This window comes from Pelodiscus sinensis, chromosome 5 (genome assembly GCF_052426305.1).
Source record: "Pelodiscus sinensis isolate ZL-2025 chromosome 5, ASM5242630v1, whole genome shotgun sequence".
Lineage (NCBI taxonomy): Eukaryota > Metazoa > Chordata > Testudines > Trionychidae > Pelodiscus > Pelodiscus sinensis.
In genome coordinates, this window is record NC_143056.1 from 69,492,692 (window position 1) to 69,513,667 (window position 20,976).

At 45.7% G+C, this 20,976-nt stretch overlaps 1 protein-coding gene across 5 annotated transcripts in view; it reads left to right on the forward strand.

The window, feature by feature from the left end:
* The window catches only part of SLC8A3 (solute carrier family 8 member A3), a 179,816-nt gene extending 159,233 nt beyond the window's left edge, over positions 1-20,583 (forward strand). For 4 of the 5 annotated variants that reach the window (XM_075927317.2, XM_006130304.5, XM_006130302.5 and 1 more), the window contains 4 exons: positions 7,647-7,771; positions 8,363-8,462; positions 15,268-15,543; positions 17,170-20,583. In XM_075927317.2, coding sequence (XP_075783432.1) covers positions 7,647-7,771; positions 8,363-8,462; positions 15,268-15,543; positions 17,170-17,546 — 878 coding nt within the window. In that variant the 3' untranslated portion in view covers positions 17,547-20,583. The remainder of the gene's footprint in view (positions 1-7,646; positions 7,772-8,362; positions 8,463-15,267; positions 15,544-17,169) is intronic. The other variant, XR_012903475.2, reaches the window with a different exon arrangement.
* The last annotated feature ends 393 nt before the right edge of the window (positions 20,584-20,976 follow it).

The window sequence follows — 20,976 nt, forward strand, 5'->3', positions numbered from 1 at the left end:
CCTTTTTGGCCTCCTCTCTGCTTCTAGATACCTATGTAGTTGCAATCCTAAAAATGTCCTCTTCTATCTACAGATGGCCCATGCACTTAGCAGTGCTGTCTACATCACCTCACTCTGTGCATTGGCTCTGGTAGAACATAGAATCAAAATCAAGATTTTTCGTCTTGATAGCTAAAGCCCTCCACGGGACTGGCCTTGGTTACCTGAGGCCCTGCCCCCTCTCAACAGGACAATGACAGCCATTAGCAATGATGTTACAGCAAAACAGTGCAACTGTGAGACACGGGTGCAGGAGACAGAATGTTCTTCCCAGCTGCCCCTTATTGATGGATTCCTTAGCAAAGAATACCCATTGGCCTCATCGTCCACAGGACAAATCATAAAAACTCACTTAATTTACTTAGATTTTCCACAATAAATAAAACAAATAGAACGGAGAATGAAAAACAAAGCAATGGATGTTTTTAAGGGTCTTAGATTTGAAGGTGGCTCAGCTCCCACGGTGATGAGCATGCTGTAACGCTTGGATTTAGTGCCTAGAAATGGCGGTGTTGCTGTCTTGTTACCAGACAGAATGGGTCATGTAGGAGGCACCCACAGAATGTGTTTGGGTGTCACTCAGAGGCAGATGGTGAGTATGACACAGTTGAGTTGATACATGTGGCTCATACTGTTGACATTGTAGATATAAAGGGTCCAGACATAAGACTGCTTCCTAAATTAGCCTGGAGAACTGGTGGAGATACAGAGGCAGAGTGGAGAATTTTTTTGAATAGTCCAGCTCTACACTTCAGTACTTGAAGGATTTTTTTTAATGTCACTGGCTTGCTACCATTTGGTTATTTATTTAAACCCATAGTTGAAGTTTTCTTTTTTCATTCCCTTATTGAGATGTAATTTCAGCTCTGGCCCCATCTGAATGAATCATTTAGGACTTGCCTTGGATGTTTTAATTTCCAAACATTTTCTACTAATTGTTCTGTGACATATGCCTCTGAATTGCTTAAAAATAAAATGTGCACTAGGAACCCCTGGACATGTAGCAAAGGACCAAAAGGCAGGGCCATTGTGCTCTGGTGCTGCTATCCTACCCAAACTGCACTCCTGCGCCTGCCACTTTTTGCCCACTGGTTTCCTCTTCCCTTGCATGGCAGCCTGTCCTGTGCCCATTGCCTCGTTACTGCTGGGGGTTTTCCAGCTGCTGCTGCCTCTGTTGCTCTGGGCAGTTTACCATCTTATTCAGAGCAGCTGAAAAGGAGATTGCCAACTGTGGCACTTGAGAAGTCTGCTCCAATACTTTATAGTACATTATTGATTTCGAAAGATGGATGTTTGTGTCAGCTTTTGTGATGGATGAATGTAGTATCTACTGCCTTAGGGTTCCTTGTGTGCTTTATAAACTCTGCAGGCTGTGTAGGGTTTATAATGTTTGCAATCAATCTGGCAGGGTTTGTGAGCCCAGGCAAGGGGTATAAAAAAAATCCATGCAGAGATTATAATCCCTGCATGACTTTTTGTGAGGAATAGGAGATCTGCTGGAGTCTGTACAGGACTAATAAGCCCCTCAGTGTCTGTGACATTAGGGGGTGTTTATAACCTGTACAGGAATTGCTGAGTAATTCCTGCCTCAGTTCTGGGCTAGAGCAAGACTCTCTGTGTTGTACCTTTCCACTTCTTACGGCCCTTCCACTCAGGATCAGAAAGACAGCAGTCTGAAATGTGGGTGGCCAAAGTGGCCACTAGCAAGGCCTCGGCCTGGCATCCTGCCACCCCTTGTTGATGAAAGTAGACCTGTCAGTGGGAATGCCGCTGTTGTCAGCTAGACCCTTTTGCCAATCTACAGATCTGCTTGTTTGTGAAATTCCTTGACACTTGTTCAATAAGAGTGGTGACCATTGAGTCTGGAAAAGGCTTTGGGCACCAGCCTGCAGATCAGAAAGTTGTGACTCACTAGCAGCAGGAAGGTAGGTGCGTGCCCTCCAGCTGCCCCAGCAGCATCAGGAGACTCCTGGCAACTAGCCCTAGCACCAGAGGGAGTCACACACACCACTGACTGTCATCAGGAGAAGCAACAGTGGCTATTTCAGCAGCCCAGGAACAGAAAGTCATGGATGCTGCTGACCTAAGAGCAGGGAACAGCAGTAGCATCCACTTGGCTAGTCCCAGCAACAGCAGCACTGGTACCTATCCACTTCATGAGCAGCTCAGGGACTAGCAGCAGGCACAGCCTCCGTGCTAGCATTCAGCTAGTCATTTCTGGCCTCTTAACTAGCTGCCAGGTCTGACTCTTCAGTCACTTGCAACTGCTCATCACTTGCTGTTGGTACAGCTCCAGCTGCCGACACCTTTCTCCCTCAGCTTTGCTGGTGCTGCACCAACTCCTGATCCTGCTGCTGGATTTACCCGTCTGCAAGTTCCTTGTCTCTCCTATCCAGGGCACATACCCACACTCTGCTTCCCTGCAGCAATCCATGGGCTTCTGCCATCCTAAGTCCCAATGGTAAAGTAGCAGCAAGGAACTCATCACCACCTTGCTGCTGCAGCTGGTTCCCCAACTCTGCCCTAGTCACTGGCCCAGCTGCTTGATGGGTCGCCATTTCAGCCTGTCTATGGCAGTGAGCTTGATGGTCCGTCTGCCAGCAGCCACTCAGTGTCTTGCTGTCAGGTGACCACATGGCTGCTTATAAATAAGCTTGTGGAGCTGGCAGAGATGGTTTACCAGGGGATCTGAGCCTCAGGGTCTAGGTACACTACAAACACTTCCTGCAGATAGACCATGGGCCAAGTCAGGGCCATCATTAGGATTTCTGGTGCCCTAGGCGGGATTATCAAACTGGTGCCCCTATGCCTGACTTGCTCTCCCACCCCACCCCCTCTCCTTCCCTTCCCAGAGCCCCACAGTAGCCAATCCTCTCCCTCAGACTGTGCTTCAGGCAGCGCATTCGGCCCTCTCTAGGACCCAGCCCTGCTGTTACATGTGTAAGCCTTCCGCCGGGTAGGCCTGGCAGCAACCAGGGCCGGGTTCAATATCTAGGGCTATGTCTATACTGGCGGGTTATTGCGCAAGAATGGCTGTTCTTCCAGAAAGCATCCACACTGCCCGCCCGCTCTTGCACAAGAAGATGTACAGGACGGCGTGGTAAGAGAGGGCTTCTCGCGCAAGAGCTACGCTCTTTTTAACAGGTGTAAGCTCTCTTGCACAGGAGCTCTTGCGCAAGAGAGCAGTGTGGACACTCAGCAGGGATTTCTTGCACAAGAAAGCCCTATGGCTAAAATGGCCATCAGAGCTGTCTTGCGCAAGAGAGCGTCCACACAGCCATGGATGCTTTTGAGCAAAAGCACAGCTCGCACATGGCAGTGTGGACGTTTTCTTGCGCAAGACTTCTTACACAAGAAGCTGGCAGTGTAAACATAGCCTACGGGTCCATCTCACACAGAACCAGCTTGAGCCCCCACCCAGTAGCCTGGGAAATTCACACACCCCTGGGTGCCTCTGAGAGGCAATGCTTCCCCACTCGCAAGCACAGCATCTGAGTGAAGAAAAGAACCTTTTAATGAAAGAGAGAGAAGTCACATCGCATTATCTTGGGAAAATACCACAACAGAGTTCACTTACTCAAACTTTCTCCGTACCCCTCTTCAGATGCCCCACTTACAGCTTTGTCCAGTCAGTGAAGACCCTGACACATCATCCAGATGACTCCCCTCCTTTTGCCTGAGGCTAGGTCACTTTTGTGCTACTCCTGGGCTACATCTATACTGGCAACTTCTTGTGCAAAAACTCTTCCATAAGAGAGCATCTACACTGCCATGTGCTTTTGCGCAAGAGTATCCATGGCAATGTAGACACTTTCTTGTGCAAGAAAGCTCTGATGGCCATTTTAACCATAGGGGCTTCTCGTGCAAGAAATTCATGTTGCTGGTCTACACTGGCCTCTTCTGGAAGAGCTCTTGTGCAAGAGGGCTTAATCCTCATGGGGAGAGGAATAATTCTTCCGGAAGAAGCCCTGTTTTCCAATGCTGTACTGTAAATTTACTTCTGGAAGAATGCTCGTGCCGTGTAGACAGCAGGCAAGTTTTTGCACAAGAACAGCAGTTCTTGAGCAAGAAACTGCCAGTGTAGACATAGCCCTGTAGTCCGCTGGCCGCTCCTGCCAGCCGGTCATTCCCACCAGCCACTCCACTGGCTGCAATGGGTCTGGCTCCCGGCCAAACCAGTGATGTCAGCTCTTAGTGATTTCAACTGTTTAGCCATTACCTAGGCTGGCAAAAGATTCCAGCTTCCACTGGACTAGCAAAAAGACTCCTCATGGAGTCTGCTTTAGGTCTGTCCTTAAAACCAAGGGGGCAGGTTGAGCCAGTCTTTCACCTCCCCCCCGGCAGGCATGAAGCAGGCTGACTCAGCCCTCAAGCCCTTTCCACCCCCAACTCAGTTCACTCAACTCTGGCAGGGGGGAGGCTTGTTCCTCTGAGACCTCTTACAATGATGGTCTCTATCCTGCAAGCACTGGTGTCATATTTTAGTTTCCACATTTAGGGGTAGTATGATTTGTGACCCCCCCACAACAGCCCCAAATTAGTTACAATACACCACATTCCATTCCAACACTGATCCTCCATCAGCCCTGGCTGAATTGGATTTACATAACCACACCCCGGATTCCTTCTCCCTCCTGGCATGAGCTGTATTTACATATCCACAGTTAACAGTTAATTATCCTGCAGAGCTAAACAATTGGAGTGAGCACACCGACCCCAGGGCAGCTCTCTCCTTTTAGCTGGCTGATAGCAAGCGGTAGTTTAGCCCCTGCTTACACATGCTCCACTGCTTCTATCCATCCCAGCAGAGTGATGGCCCAGAAATACTGGTGCCCTAGGCAACTGCCTATGCTTAAGGACAGACTGGGGTCAAGTGTCTACAGGCTGTTGTTCAATCATCTCCATGTCTCTCCCCCGTCTTTCCTTCTCTGTATCATGTCACTAGTGTATTTATTATATTTGTGAAAGTAAGTGATTTTTTTCTGGGTCTCACCTACACTAGCCAGGTCCTCTTACAAACACATGAAGCCAATATGTAGCGAGGGGCCAGGAGACCACTTCCATCCTCAATAGGTGCATGTGCACATGAATCCCAAAAGTCACATGACAAGAAGTTCTGCCCCAAATGGCCATGTGACCAAAAACCTATCACATGAACGTCAGTAGGAGTGCAAATAAACATGGCCCAGAGCAATCACAATGCACTATTTTAAGATGAATAATCATGCGCACCTTCATTGTGTTAGTCTAGCAAACTAATCAGGACCATAATCAGCACCATGGACAGCAGCCACCTCAATGGATCCCTTGGTTCTGCAGCTTCACCATAGACACCAGATGAGGAGGCCTTCAGGGCAATGATGCTCAGATCTCAGTGGTTTCACATCACATTAGCCATTAACATGACCCCCCCCCCCCCCCAAGTGACAGGAGTTCATTGTTTCATTTGCAAGACGCATTAAAGAGCCACTTGTGGCTCAGAAGCCTCATTCTGAGTATCACTGCTTCAGGGTATCATTCATGATTGAGACCAGAGACAGCTTCCCAAGGGGAGCTCTCAGTGGATTGCTCCTCACAGGCAACACCACATGGGACGTCTTGTTCCCCACCATCAGTAGCTTGGGAAAACTTTTTTCTCCATCAAGGATTAATCATCCAGTTTTATATGAAAAAGCACACCCTCTTGGTCCCTGACCTATTTTTTTCCTGTACATTTTCCAGTGATAGGAATCCCCTAGGAAACGCACAATGTGGCATAAACGTAATTAAAGTGCAGAATGAAAGAATTAAGAATGTGTGTCTGCCCCTGTGAATATATATCTGGGTGAGAGTTAAAGCAAGCCCTGAATAGAACAGACGGCTGAAAGCAATTTTCTAATCAAAGGGGAATAAAAAGATTCTCGCTCTTGTTCATTTCAAGCTAGAAAACATGTCTGCACATTAATGTTTGCTTAAAAGGGCTCTTGTGCTAAAGCGTAAAAAGAATTGGTGCTTCAAACCCACCGAAGCTGTGGTTGCTGAAGCAAGTGGGAGGCATTGGGGGGAGGGGTTGTCACACTAATAAAGAGGTTCAAGACAGGGTAAAAAAGCCATTTTTAATTTTTTTAAAATAATGTACTTATGTTCCTTGGTATATATTGGAATCTGGGCCTTTTCTGGGTGTTTTCAGTGAAATCTTGGCTTTTGCGCCTCAAAAACGTGGGTGTTTCTATTAATAATCTTAATAGGAGCGATGTATTTGCAGGCTGCCAGAGCAAATGACGGCAGCCCTGCAGGAGAATACCCTTTCCCAGTCTAGACATTTTTGAGCTTCTGGTGCCAGTTCTCACTATGTTCCAACACTAGGCAATGTCCCCCTGGGGGGAAGTAGGCCCCTATGCTGTCTCTCACAGCAGTGAAGCAACCTGGACACAGCCCCACCTTGACATTCTGTAAATGGCAAAGAATGGGTCTGGCAAGCAAGAAGTGAGCGTGGGGGCAGTCATGGGCCTGGTAACTGCTCCTTCCCTCTTGACTGACACCTGGGCTGTGTCTACACTGGGCCACTTATTCCGGAAAATCAGCCGCTTTTCCGGAATAAGCTGCGAGATGTCTACACTGGCCCTTGAATTTCCGGAAAAGCAACGATGCTCTACTGTACAAAATCAGCCGCTATTCCGGAAAAACTATTCTGCTCCTGCTCGGGCATAAGTCCTTATTCCGGAACACTGTTCCGGAAAAGGGCCAGTGTAGACAGCCCAGTAGTCTTTTCCGGAAAAGCGCGTCTACATTGGCCACAGACGCTTTTTCAGAAAAAGGGCTTTTCCGGAAAAGCAGCCTGCCAATGTAGACTCTCCTTTTCCGGAAAAACTGAAAACGGAATAGCATTCTGTTTTAAGCAGTTCCGGAAATTCATGCCAGTGTAGACATAGCCCTTGTGACCAGCAGCATATTCCTCCTACAGCCCTCCCATTGCCATCACTAGTGGTGCTATGCAGATGAAGGGGGCAGACAATGCCCACATGGTCTGTTCTATGAAAATCAGGTTGAGGGGCGCTCAGTAGTGTAGTAATAGTGACTTAGCACTTTTCATCACTAGGGTGCCAGTGCTTGATCCTGATCCCATTCAAGGCAATGAGGAAACTCCCATTAGCTTTAATGGCTCCGGATCAAGTCTTTAATGCACTAGGCTTTCACTTCTGCCCAGCATATGCTGCAAAGGCAATCAGTAGAGACGTCCAGGGTAGGAATAGCCACGGATGCGACAGATCCGCAGTAAGGCACATGGGCAGTAGAGGGGAAAGGACAGGACTAGTCAGGGTGAAGGCTACTCAAGTGAATTAGTATTCCAGGGGATGCTTGCCCCAGTGTGTGCCTGACTCAAAGGATGGGATCCTCATTTTCAGAAGTATAATGCATTGAAGGCACAGCCAGGAGCTCTTTAGAAAGCTCATTCAGCTAATGGCCCAGAATTACTTTCATGAAGCTCATTGTGAGCTCAGCAAAATGGGAGACATGTATTTGTGCCCCAGGTTGGCACCCAAGGCATTTCACAGCCTCCACCAAGTGCCCCTGTCTGGTGCCCAAGGGCTGGTGTCTTCAGCTGAGTGCTGATGCTCTTTTCACAGAAGTGGCAGAAAGGAAGCTGTCAGTTGAAGAGGAGGAAGCCAAGAGGATTGCAGAAATGGGGAAGCCGGTGTTGGGCGAGCATCCCAAACTAGAGGTCATCATTGAGGAGTCCTATGAATTCAAGGTCAGTACTGGGTACCGGGTCTCTCTGTGAGGAGATAATGCAGTGTCACTGGAGAGGGCGCAGCCAGAGGGAAGGGATATAAGTAGTGGCTTGAGCAGAGAGGGCAGCTGTCAGAGAGAAAGCGGGTGGCCAAGGCAGGAGAGAGCATGCACCCAAAGAAAGGGGCCTAGCAGAGAGAGAGTAAGGGAGAACTCGGAGGGGAGAGGCAGGAGGGAGCAGCCTCAGGAGACATGAAGGGAAGGTGCACAAGCATCTTCTGGAGAGAGCAGGTAGGTCCCTTGTGTTCAGAGAGGAGGAGCAAGTATCCTGACAGGTTGGGAGACAATGCAACACCTATGGATGGAGCGGGTGGGTGGAAATGCCTGGGGAAAGGAAGGCTGGATGAAGGACAGGGAGAAGCAATTCTGCATGAAGAGAGGGGGAGCGGCATGAATCTAGCCACCAGCCCTATGGTCAGGAGCTTTATCTCCCTGGCAGGGTGAGTGTCTGTTCCAGCCCCTGTGGAAGGGCAAAAGTTCTCCTCTCAGCACAGCACTGAGCAGGGGGAACCAGAGCTGCTTTAACTGCTGTGCATTTTTGTCCCATTGACAGAGCACCGTGGACAAGCTGATTAAGAAGACAAACCTGGCATTGGTTGTAGGGACACATTCCTGGAGGGACCAGTTCATGGAAGCCATTACTGTTAGTGCAGGTGAGGGGATTTGAGGGTGCCCAGCTACAAAGTCACCAACCCCAGAGGGATGTACCAGCAAGACTTGGCCTCTGAGCATTTGTGTGAACCAACCTGAAACCGCCTGTGCTTCCTCAATGCTATTCAGTTCTAACAGTTACACCTACCTCAGACATGTATGGATCATGCATATCAGATAAACCAGGGTCTTTGATTCTACAGCACAGGCCTCTCACACATAAGGGCTGGTCTACCTAGCAACATAGTGCATGGCAAGACACAGCTCAGTCACCACGTGGACCCTTGCTACTGTACACTACAGGTTCCATCCTATTGCTCTTCAAAACCCGGTCACTGGACCAGAGAATGACACTGCAGCCTGGTGGTGATAGCACCAGCCCTGCTCCAATGTCTATTGAGTTGTTTAGAAACTGTAAAACAGCTTCAGCAGGAGAGACCCTTCCCCTCACATCTCTCCGATCAGCACCCTTTCTTGGGAGGTGGGAGAGCTCTGTTAAAATTCTTTCTCCCCTCCTGCCAAAGGCTGGAATTGATCTGGGTCTCCCCTATCCCAGGTAAGCATTCTAACCAGCAGGCTGCAGTTCCTAACATGGGCAGCACCTCCTCTTCCTGGGGCTTTTTTGTGTGAAGTCAGGCAAGTGCCTGGTTCTTTCTCCCAGCTGCGGATCTCACACAGACCTGCCTGCCTGCCTGTCTCTTAGACTTAGGCACCAAATTCTGTGAGGGGGCGGAGCATAGGGCAGTGTTTCCCAAACAGTGGGCTGCAGGCTTGGCATGGAACCCATGGACCAGAGAGTAAGTCTGTCCTGCACTCACCCCACAGAGGTGGAATGATTTTCTAGGTTAGGCTAGACAGTGGATCCCAGATCAAGCACTCTCGGGATGCTCAGCAATTTGCAGGATTAGGCCCCTATTGTATAGACTTCAGGAATGCTTTGCAAGCAATAGAGACTAGTATGCTAAAGCACAAACTGAAAACCCTTAGCTATGTCAACACTGTCCTCCTGAGCAAGAAAATATGCAAATGAGGTGAAGCGGTGAATATTGCTATGCCTTATTTGCATACTTAATGAGCCACCATTTTGCGCAAGGGGCTTTTGCACAAAAAGGAGCTGTCTACACTGCTCCTTTTTGTGCAAAAACCCCCTCTTGGGCAACAGTCGTTCTGCTGCTTCTTTTCAGGAAGAATGGCTCTTGTGCAAGAGGGGGTTTTTGCACAAAAAAGGAGCCATGTAGACGGCTCCTTTTTGCACAAAAGCTGTTTGCACACAAATGGTAGTTCATTAAGTATGCAAATGAGGTGCAGCGATATTCATGGCGTCGCCTCATTTGCATATTTTCTTGTGCCTGAAAGAACAAACAGCTGGTGGCTTTTTGCCTTTCAAGCCAGCCGCAGAAGAGTGACAGGATCACATGTGGTGCAAGTTCAGCATTCAGAATGCACCTTGGCCATTTGGTGCTTTGGAGACCTCTCAAAAAGGGGTTAATTCCCAGCCAGCTCTGGGGCTAGGCAGCTGCAGTCGATTAGTTGGAGCTGCTTGCAAGGGAGTGAGCCCCAAGGCAGCTTGTGATTCATGCATCTGAGACTGATGAGAAATAAAGGCAGAAGGGGTAAGAGATAGCTGGGGCTATAGCTACACTACGCAGGTTTTCTGGGATACCAGAGGTATCCCAGGAAAACTCTACCGCGTCCAGAGAACATGTCTGCTCTTCCACTGTTTTTGTGTGTGGAAGAGCAGATGCGCTCTTTCGGAAGCCCTGTCTTCCTCATTTTATGAAGAATAAGGGCTCCTCCAAAAGAGGAGTTTTTTCCAAAAAAACTGTCGGAAAAAGGTACACAAAGTGTAGAGCGCAATTTGGGTATCTTTGTCCAATAGATCAAATAGTGTCGTCTAGACATAGCCTGAGTTTCTTCTTGCCACTTCTTTCTGTGTAGACTTTCCCCCTGCTGGAGAGAAATAGCTGCATGAAAGGAGAATTCCAGTGACATATCTCTTTGGAACAATATTTTTACAATTCTGCTCTTCTCTCTCAATCCCTTTCCCCCATTTCTCTCCTTCCCTCCTCCTCTCTCTATTCTCTCTCTCTCTGTCCATCCCTGATAGAACAACGGGATGGCTGCTCCATCCTGTGCCCTTAACTCCAAAGGTTAATTAAACCCTTGCTCAGTATTTTCTGCCAAGCACACAATCCGGCACTCAACCACAAGGGCACCAGCGACTAGAGTCAGTGCCCACACCATGGCAGAAAAGTGAAAACAAATTTTTGAAAGTTTAGTCCAGTGCTTTTGTAATTGATTGCACTCTGGGGAAGGAGAGGGACAGGAGAAGAGTGAGATGGGAATTCCTTATACAATAGATGCTTTATTCCATCCATACTTCAGTGAGCAAAACCAGCCTTTGACTCTACAAAGGAATTGTCACAGAGCGCATTCCCCCTACTGCATTTATCCCTTTGGCCATTTCTAGACAAACCAGCCATCTGTAGAGATGCTCGTTCAGCTCCCTCTAATGAGTGCCATCTCAGTCACGAACTTCTTGTACACAGAAAGTTGCAGGGCTGCGACTAGCATACCAGGCTTCTGTACAGGTCTGAACAAGCGACAGAGCTTCCATCATAGAAAGAGACAACAGATGTGTTCCCTTTAGGAGATTTTAATGCACTGTCAAATATTACTGTTACCAGCTCAGGGAAGATATGTTACACATGGTGCCATCTAGTGGCTGATTGTTATAATACAGTTTTAGGATTCCATCACATCTCTCCTTTTGTTTTACATTCATGCTGTTTATAAAATGTATACTAGCTTTATAGCGTAATATGTATCAGTCTGTTAAGTTTCTGAATCAAACTGGCTTTTTAATTACACAACCTGAATGCATAACAACTTGATCATATGGCTATCCATTAGCTACAATGACTATTCTGGTCAGTTAGGAATCTTTGCGTCTTCTTGTTGTTATGCATGTGCTACTTGTAGTGTCTGCTCTGTTGAGTTCTGTTGAACTCTCCACTGGCAGTCTCAATTACATATGATCTGGGCGATTCATTCTTTTCCTTTAAGATAGCTGCAGTTCTTCATTCTCCATCCAATGTGACACATACAATCACACCAGATTCTAGACTTGACAGCATCATACATTGTAAAAGTGTCCATACACCCTTTCAGACTTTTTATCCAACTGTTTACTCGCTTCATGTCTGGCCACTTTTTGGAGATAGAGTCTTTTCTGAAGTTGGAACAGTAGTCCTTAGTTGTCTTCCCATCAGGAGTTGTGTTGAGCTACATGTTGGAGTGTATCTCAGAAGAGCAAGGAATGTGGTAGGATTTTTCTTAGTTGTCCATACTGCTCTCTCAGATTCTCCATTCACTTGTGCATAGTGTGGGTTGCTAGCAATATGAAAAATTATATTTTGTTTGGAAAAACTTAAATTCTGCTACAATTCTCTATAGCATGTAGTCCACCACTAGTTTGTTCTGCTATTCCAAAATGAGCAAAAAAGCATTTGCCTCTCAATAATACTTTGACATGTTACTTCTTTCTAGTACATTATTTCTATCTACCTGGAAAAAAATAATCCATTTTGACCAGATATCTTCTGAATTTGCATAAATCTGCAGCTAGTCACTTCCAACATGTATCTGGTAGAGGGATTGTTGAAAGATTTTTTTGTGTTGTATTGGTCTGTGAGAGCTGGAATACTCACATGGAGGTACTCTATTTTTATGCCGTGCTGATGCCTGGTCATGACTCACGTTGGTTGGTCTGTTCAAAGCATATAGTTAGCCCTTGTCCTTTGAGGATGAGTTTAAGATTTCTCCTCTTGTTGCATTTGGAATTATGATGCAATCAACTTTAATTATGTCCATTTGACTCAATTGTCCTTGCACTAAAAAGTAGTCTCTTGTTACTTTCTTAGTGTCCTTAAATACTCATGCTAATTTGGTCCTCATATAACTTAGAACTTCTTGAAATGTATGTCTATTGAGGCAGCTTTTTGTAGTAGGTATAGTCTCCTTTACATCTATAGCAGCCACATACAGCTTTATGTCATCTTCAAGCTCATAGATAGATGAGTATGATGCTGGGCTCCATGACAGCATATCTACTATTGCCAGATTTTTTTCCCCCAGGAATATATTTAGCAATTGGGATATGAATCATTCAAGGTGTATGTAAAGTTTATGGTTCAACATTATCTGACAGGATTATTTGTACTGCATCTTCTTTCAAAAATGCAGTCTCACCAAATACTTGTTTGAATTCTTCCACCTTTCTCTCTAAGCACATCCTGGCTATCGGGTTTGGAACTTTTGATAACATATACTCTGATTGGAAACTGCCTTTGTAAATTGTTTCTGTGGTGAACTGGCCCGTGCTGTTAAAACATCCGCAGCACTAGTCAGGGCTGTATCAGGTGATTTCAGCTCTAGTAGGTATTGAAGGTAATTATACATCCCTTCTGCTATGACTGTCATGTCTGTTCCTGAGTCAGTTTTCAGGTCAATAGTCTTTCCTTTAACATTCAGTCTTGCTCTCCACGTGGTCTCTATGTTATCACATTGATAGATCCCAGAACAAAATGCCTCTGGACTATCTGTTCTATGTCTGTCTTGCTATGGTAAACAATTGCAAGATGTCCATATTTTGTGCACTGATTACATTCTGCATCTTCAGTGGGCCATGCATCTGTTAGGCTGTGAATTTGTCCACATCTTGTACATTTAATTTGAAAGGTTTTGTAGTTAAGTCTGGGACGTGTCCAATATGCCTTAGTGGTCTTATAATAATTACATTTTGAAGTCATGCTGTGTCTTTTTGCTGTCTTATTTCCAGTTTAAATATGTCTGGCTTTAGCATCCAGCCCCTGATGCCTTTCTCTGGTAGATTAAAGAGCCCAGTGTCATTATACACTGTAATGAAGTCATGGTTTTCATCCATTTCCTCTGGCTATGGGCCTAGCACGGTTCCTCCATATAGAAGATCTTAGTTCCTATCACAATCACATGATCCCTTAAGAAATAGGCAGCAGTCCTTAAATCCAGGAACCAACCAAGGTTCATGTTCTGTCCTTGGGGCAATTCTGAGAATTCCTGCACCAGACATATAACACTGTTTGGGCAGCTTTTGGAAGTTTTGACTTAAGTGCCAGTAGACTGTATGGAAAATTGGTGTTAACTTTTGTAGTTACAGTTGAGTAGAGCTTTAATCTACTTATGTTTGGTCACTGAAGCTTAGCACTCTCTTCTTTCAGAGTAAGGGGGTGTGCAGTCCTCAGCATTTGGTCCAGTCACAGCAATTGGATTTGTCTGACTAACTTTGTTATGAGTAACAATAAGGAAAACAACAGGAAGAGACTGAACAAGCATCAAGCTGGAACTGCCCAATTGTCCACTTCATTTGATATTCTGTGTCAGGAACTGCCCTGTGACAGATATTTCAGGGGAACATATCCCCCGCTCCCTCCATATAATGTATGTTACACTGTAGAATGGATGGACATTTTCCTTCCTGATGTCAGCTTCCTCTGCCCAGAAAGATGAAGATTTAGAGCCCTTGTAATTTTAGCCAACCTTCTTACACATAAGGGTCTTAGTTTATCAGTTTCTGCTCCTTTACTGAATATTATTTAGCTTTGTGCCTCTATAATGCCAATCAACAATGAGTTCCACAGGCTAATTATGTGTTGCATAAAAAGTATTTGCTTTTATCCCTGTACAATTTGTTGCCTTTCAATTTCAAGTACTCACTTATGCTTATCATCTGAGAAAGGGTAAATAGGAATGCCTGACTGGCCTTCACTATTTTCCTGATGCTGTCTACGTTGCTATGGTGATAAATATGGTCAAATCCTCTGTGTACCAGTACAAGAACAACATTAAGGACATTATGAGATGATTCTGTGATTGCTGATCCACTTTCAAATACCCTGATGCCATTTCAAAGCAATCCCAATATTATCCTCAGCCTCTCCCCCAGCCCCTCACTAAACCCAGAAAAAGCAGAGAAGAGGTGAAGTTGGCAGAGGAGTTTATTTGCACCAAATCAGCAAGCAGTAAGGAAAACTTGCATGTATTTGACTGCTGGCTATCTCTCCGTATCCCACAGAATGTAGCTGCTGCTAAATTCTAAAACCACATCTGGATTGGCATCTCCTGGTATGGTCCAGGATGTCCCAGGAATAGTGCCGCCTCGGAAGCTCCTGTTGCACTGCTGAATGTACAGTTCCTGTCATTCCACTGATAGTATCAGAATGTGACCTGACGGTGACAACACCGCAGGCATGAGGATGAGCAGCTAGGAGAGGGATAATTTGGTTAAGGTGTATACTCTGTGATGCTGCAAATATCCAAGAGCAGGAACATTTGCAGGCAAATCATTGGTTGCCATCATCTCCTGGGCAGCAGAAGACAAGTGCTTTTCTGCCATCGCTCTGAGTTCTTAAGGCTGTCAGAGAGAGAAACGTGTCCACAGTTGGTTCCTTTCCCTCCAGCGGTAGTTAGCATTCTCCCCTGAGCCCTCACTGACTGAATCCTAGTTGTAGCTTGGATGGACTGTTCAAGGTAAGACCACTGTTTTCTGGCTTGAAATCCATCCAGACAGCAGCCAGGCCTCCATCCCGCCTTGGCCAAACAAAAGATTTAAATTCTTGCCTGTGCGATTTCAGGGACATGTCACTGTTGCAGTAAGGACCAATAGAACATAATCCATGTGACTTCAGCTTATAAAATGCAGCAGCATTTGGAACCCTGGTATTTCAGAGCCCTCTGGTGATCTGCTTTCTTGTCTTGCATTGCTTGCAGCGGGTGAAGAAGATGAGGACGAGTCTGGTGAGGAGCGCCTGCCATCCTGCTTTGACTACGTCATGCACTTCCTGACCGTCTTCTGGAAGGTGCTCTTTGCTTGTGTGCCACCCACCGAGTACTGCAATGGCTGGGCCTGTTTCGTGGTGTCCATCATGATCATTGGCATGCTCACCGCTGTCATTGGGGATCTGGCTTCCCACTTTGGCTGCACCATTGGCCTCAAGGACTCGGTGACCGCTGTTGTCTTTGTGGCCTTTGGCACCTCAGTACCAGGTGAGGAGGCCAAGGGCAAAAGTGTGGCAATAGGACTACATAATGGCTGGCACTACAGTCCTAGCCCATTGCTCAGGAGTAGCAAATCTGAGAGGGGCTCAGCCCTTTCATCCCACAATCCTTTGCATGGGCATCTTTGGTGTTTCTGGAACCATTGGTTCATATGATGTTGTAAGGGATGTGAAATCTGATTTGGAGCAGAGGCTCTAGGAGGAGACTCATACCCTCTTTCCCTGGGCAAAAGCTGTTGACACTATAGGGTTTGGGATGCACCAGAAGAGAGTCTCTGTGAGCTGTGGTTCAGTGACAGGATTCTGTCTGGCTATGGAAGGATTGCTGGGGGCGTGTGTTTTGAGCAGGGTGGGTAAATTAGGGACTTGGCAGTAACTGCCCTGTAAACCAACACCTTCTGCTCATAGCCACCCACCTGACATGGTGGGACAGCTGAACGCTTGTCCTGCCTGTGGGAATCTTGACATCATGTGCTTTTACAGCAGGTTCCTGGTCCATGATTGGGGCTCCTAGGAGCTATAGCAACAGGTAATAGTGATAATAATAATGATGAGCAACAGGGAGTGTCCTGCTCTGTTGCCACTGGCAGTGCTCTCTCTACAGCTGTGTCTACATGGCCATGGGGGATGTGGCTGCACCTTGGGTAGGTACCCACACCAGTGTAATTCCAGATGCCATGGCCAAAGCTAGCTGTGAAGACATGGTGACATGCATCTGGCATGGAGTATCAATGTGAGTCTGGGCCCAGAATTCCAGGTAGGCTTGCACAGCCCCAGCTGAAGCCTACACTGCCATGTCTTCATGGCTAGTTTTAGCCATGCTAGGCAGAGTAACACTAGCCTGGCTGTGCCTGCTCCAGCTGCAGTCATACCTCCAGTTGCAGTGTGGTCAGTCTCTCTTTTCAGAGGCCACTTCCAGGCAATGGTACCAAAGCAAGTGGTAGCAAACAGCTACTGAGGACAGAGATGAGCCCTATTTATATCTAGTCAAATAATCTACTCTAGCTCTAGAGCATCAATTTCCCTCAGAAATAAAGTCCACCCCTTCGTGTCCCCATCCCCATTGTGAGTGTAGGTTAATGAAAGTACTCTCCACTAGCCCCCTTCAACCCGATGCCTACACAGGTCTCCTATCTAGCAGCAGCTTATTATGCTATTTAGGGCTTGGCTGAGAAGTGGTCCTACTTCATGGGCAAGATTTATAGTGTCTGCTAGTGACTAAAAGAGGAGCCATAAGCACCCCTCTGGATGGAAGGTTGAGTGCCACGGGCTGTGTGATCAATGAAAAGGAGAGGGAACAAAGTGCAGTGGGTGCAAAGAGCAAAATGAAGGCCAAGGCATGCCTATAAATATCTCGTAACACCATGTACCAGTCTAGGAAGAAGGTGCTAAAATGGCATGAGACCATTAATAGGACTCGCTACCAGAGCTATTTCCAAACCACTCTTCTGCAGCTTCAGAGATCTGGCTTCTGCCCCCCTCAGAAAAGGGGCATCCTTAGGCCAACTTAGCCTCAACAAATCATGCCTACTTTGTCACAGTAAAAACTGCCAGGGCCCCATCTTTGGGCAGCACAATTTCATTTTCATTGTTAATTCATGTCTCTCCCTTCTAGACACTTTTGCCAGCAAAGCAGCTGCCATCCAGGATGTCTACGCTGATGCTTCCATCGGCAACGTCACGGGCAGCAATGCCGTCAACGTCTTCTTGGGCATTGGACTGGCATGGTCTGTGGCTGCCATCTACTGGGCTTCCCAGGGACAAGAGTTCCACGTGTCAGCAGGCACGCTGGCCTTTTCTGTCACGCTTTTCACCATCTTTGCTTTTGTTTGCATCAGTGTCCTGCTGTACCGGAGGCGGCCTCACTTTGGAGGGGAACTGGGAGGCCCCAAGGGGTGCAGACTTGCCACAACTTTGCTCTTTGTAAGCCTGTGGCTCCTGTACATTCTTTTCGCCACGCTGGAGGCCTATTGTTACATCAAAGGGTTCTAAGCCGTGGAACGGTGATGAAGTCGGGGGAGGGGAGTCTCCCTCCTGTGTTACCTCATTGGACACCAGTCCTCCAAGTGTTGTTAAACCAGAAGTGACAGTGGTCAGTCAGATTCCACAGGTGCCCAGGCAGGAGGACAACTGGGCTGCAAGAAGGGCAAAATTATCATGAAACAAAAACAAGTTAAAAATACAAAATAAGTTAAAGGTAATTAAAGAAATCCAAGAACATACACCCAATCACCGACCCCATTCACTGATACTCAGAATCTTCAGCCACCTTCAAAGATCACATTTTCTTTATTTTATTGTGTTCTCTTTTGTCTCCTCCATTCTGAAATAGTATTATGTATTTTTAAACAGGATTACAGAAATAAGTTGGATCAAGGTTTTGTGGGGGAAGGGGGAACGACATGTTGCTTTAATTTTTTTTCTTCCTTTAAATAGATAAACGTATGTTAACAATGAAAACCAAAAGCTTCAAGCTGCCATCAGCGCTGGAGTTGAACTGTGCATTTTCTGAAGCCACAGAAACAAATGTCAATGTCAAATGGCTCACTGTTATCCCTTTCTCCCTTGCATTTCTTTTAAGTATATCATGAGACTGATGTATTTTAAATGCAAATACAAACACACATGCAGGAAAATACAACAATGAAGCTAGAACATGAAGCAACCCATACACCCGCCTTGGATTAAAGAAAAAGACCTCTACCATAATGTTGTATCCTGGATATTTTGAGTATGGCATCTCTCTTCGCGTAAAAAAAACTTAAAACCTGTGATACTGCAGGGAGAGGAAAATATGTTCATTTATAAAAGGCAAAGAAATGAACAGATACACAGACTTCACCTGCTATGTGGGGAAAAAAAGGAGCCAGGAAAACCAGTGCACGTCCCTTGGAATCATAATGGTATTGTGCTTGATTTGTGGGAGGACAGCAGGGTGTTCCATTTTGCTTTACAGTTAAGGTGAATTCATGTAAATAATTTGCTGTTCTCACATTTTGGTGCACACGAGAAGCTTTGAGGCATCCCATGCCACTCAAATTTCCTAAAGGATCATCTTAAAGAGTTTACTTTATTCTTAAAAACACACATACGTCCCAAAGGGGAAAGGTTCATGCTAACTCTTCATGACCTCTCTCTGTGCATCAGGGCCAGTTATTTCCCCATGTCTTTCAGGTCAAGTATGTCTGACTGGATGATGACCCACAGCTGGTTATTATAACTCACTGGTATCAGAGATGCTAAGCCAGGATGACACCAGTCTACTTTTTGGGAAAAATCCCAAAACCCAAGCAAAACCACATGACTGTATTTTTCCAGTGCACTGGACATTTTCCATTTTGATTTGGATCATGTCTGCCAGTTTTCTCCTTTAACACGCTGTCTTTAGAAGGGTCAGTGCTCCACTCACGGTCTTTGCTAGGTTGAGAGGCACAGTCTTAAAAACTGCCACAGGTCTCAGGACTTCTGTGTCACCTTAAGTAAATTTTAGAAACGTGCCCTTTTAATTATAAGTGCATTTTTAAAAGAAAAAATACATAAAAAGGGGGGGAGGGTACAAGCAAGATCTCCTATCAGGAATTATGTCAACAGCTGTGAATTGAATGGTTGGGTTGGCTAAGCAAATAAAAGCTATACTTATATCTATATAAACATATTATCTATATACATATTTCTTAAGTGCAAGAACTGGAAGAGGGTATTGCAGCTTCATTCTTTTTCAAGTGTTTTTAAGATGAAGATGTTTTCTTCTGTCAAAAACTTAGGTACTGTAAAGGGAAATGTCTTCTCATAAATTTCACATTCATTAAACAAACCTGGAGCATCAGCAAGTGAACCAGGAAATGGAGAGAGGTTCTTCTTTCCCTGTGTTTTCATAAGAGTGAGCCAATGCGCTGATCATGCCTTAAAGGCCAGGCAAAAGCACACAGAGGGAAACTAGTGATGATAATAGTTATTTTGTTATGGAAAAGAAGATGCAAAATGATCTCAGATGTATGGAAGAGTGTGAAAATGATCCTTAATTGACAAATGAAATATTTATTTTCATACAGATGTGTATCAAGTATATATAAACAGTGTGAGAAGGGCAGGCAAAATTCTTCTCTCTGATAGGATATGCGCAGTGGGCACTTTGTTGAAACTAGCACTGGGTGAACATTAAAAGGTGTGAATCCAATAAGGACCCACATTTTCTGAATGCTTATCCCCACATTATAATTTTGCCTACAAAAATCAGGCAAGCAAATTGATGAGAACAGGATGCCTACAGAGATTTTCAGTGTTTCTTGCTCCTCGCATGGCAAGAAACACAAGAACAAGCTTTTGTTAATTTATTTCAATGCTGCCACTCTCATCCTGGTAAGCAGAGGTACAGGAAATTGAAAACACAAAGGTTTGGGGAAAAAAAATTGTTTGAATTTGAGGCAAAGATTCAGAAGGTTTCTTATTTTATCCAGACCGGTTCTCTCATTGCTAGTTGGAACCTGGCTTGGTTATTTGAAATGCTGTTATGTTGCTTCTGCTGTATCAAACACATGCTTTTCATCTGCTTCTTTATTAAGATCACTTTGTTGGGGGGCGAGGGAGGGCTAGCGGGAGGAAGACGCACTATGCTAATGCCAATCTCAGTTACTTTGCTACCCTTACATGCACAGAGAAAAACTGCTCCAGGCCAATAACCTCTGTGGCGTGATTCTTTATTTTATTTTTTACATCATTAAAAAAATACAAGAAAAGAAAAACAACCTTTGTTGCCTTTTTGTTTGGTTGGATGGGTTTTTTTGCTCTGGAAATTTGCATGGAACCATTGGTACTTTTCTTTTTCTTCCTCTTCCTGTTCCTGTTTGTCTCAATTAGATTTTGCGGGAATAAGCCGCCTAAAGTTGCATCATGGATGTTTTGCACATAGGAGCCCTCCTTTGTTCATTAGAGCTTTCTGGTTTCATTGCCATTGTTCCTTACTCTTTGCTTTTCCTGTCAGCTTCACGTCTCAGTCTGGAATAAAAGCCGCTTTCTTCTTTCTGTTGGCTTGTTGCTTTTTAAATCACATTCTGTACAGTTCCTTAACCATTCGCACAAGTCCCTTCATTTCTCCTGCCCTTACTGCTGGATGAGAAAGAAGTCTTTTCTGTTGTAGGTTGCATAAGACTGCAGAGTTTGTATGGCCACCACGAAGAGGTGCGTTGAGAATCCAAACAACTGCACTGTACCTCCTGACCATCAATGACTCAGGAACACAGACTGAACAGATCTGAAAGTTAAAGGGGTTGGAAGTATTTGGGAGTTGGCCAGTTGGTTGTGATTTTTTTCCTCTTGGAGGTACTGCAGGAAACCTGTAAATCCCTCTTACCTCCTTGCTGAGCCCAGAAAGCATTTGAATGTCTTCATACAGCTGCTGAAACTGTTCCCAGTGCCAAACCGC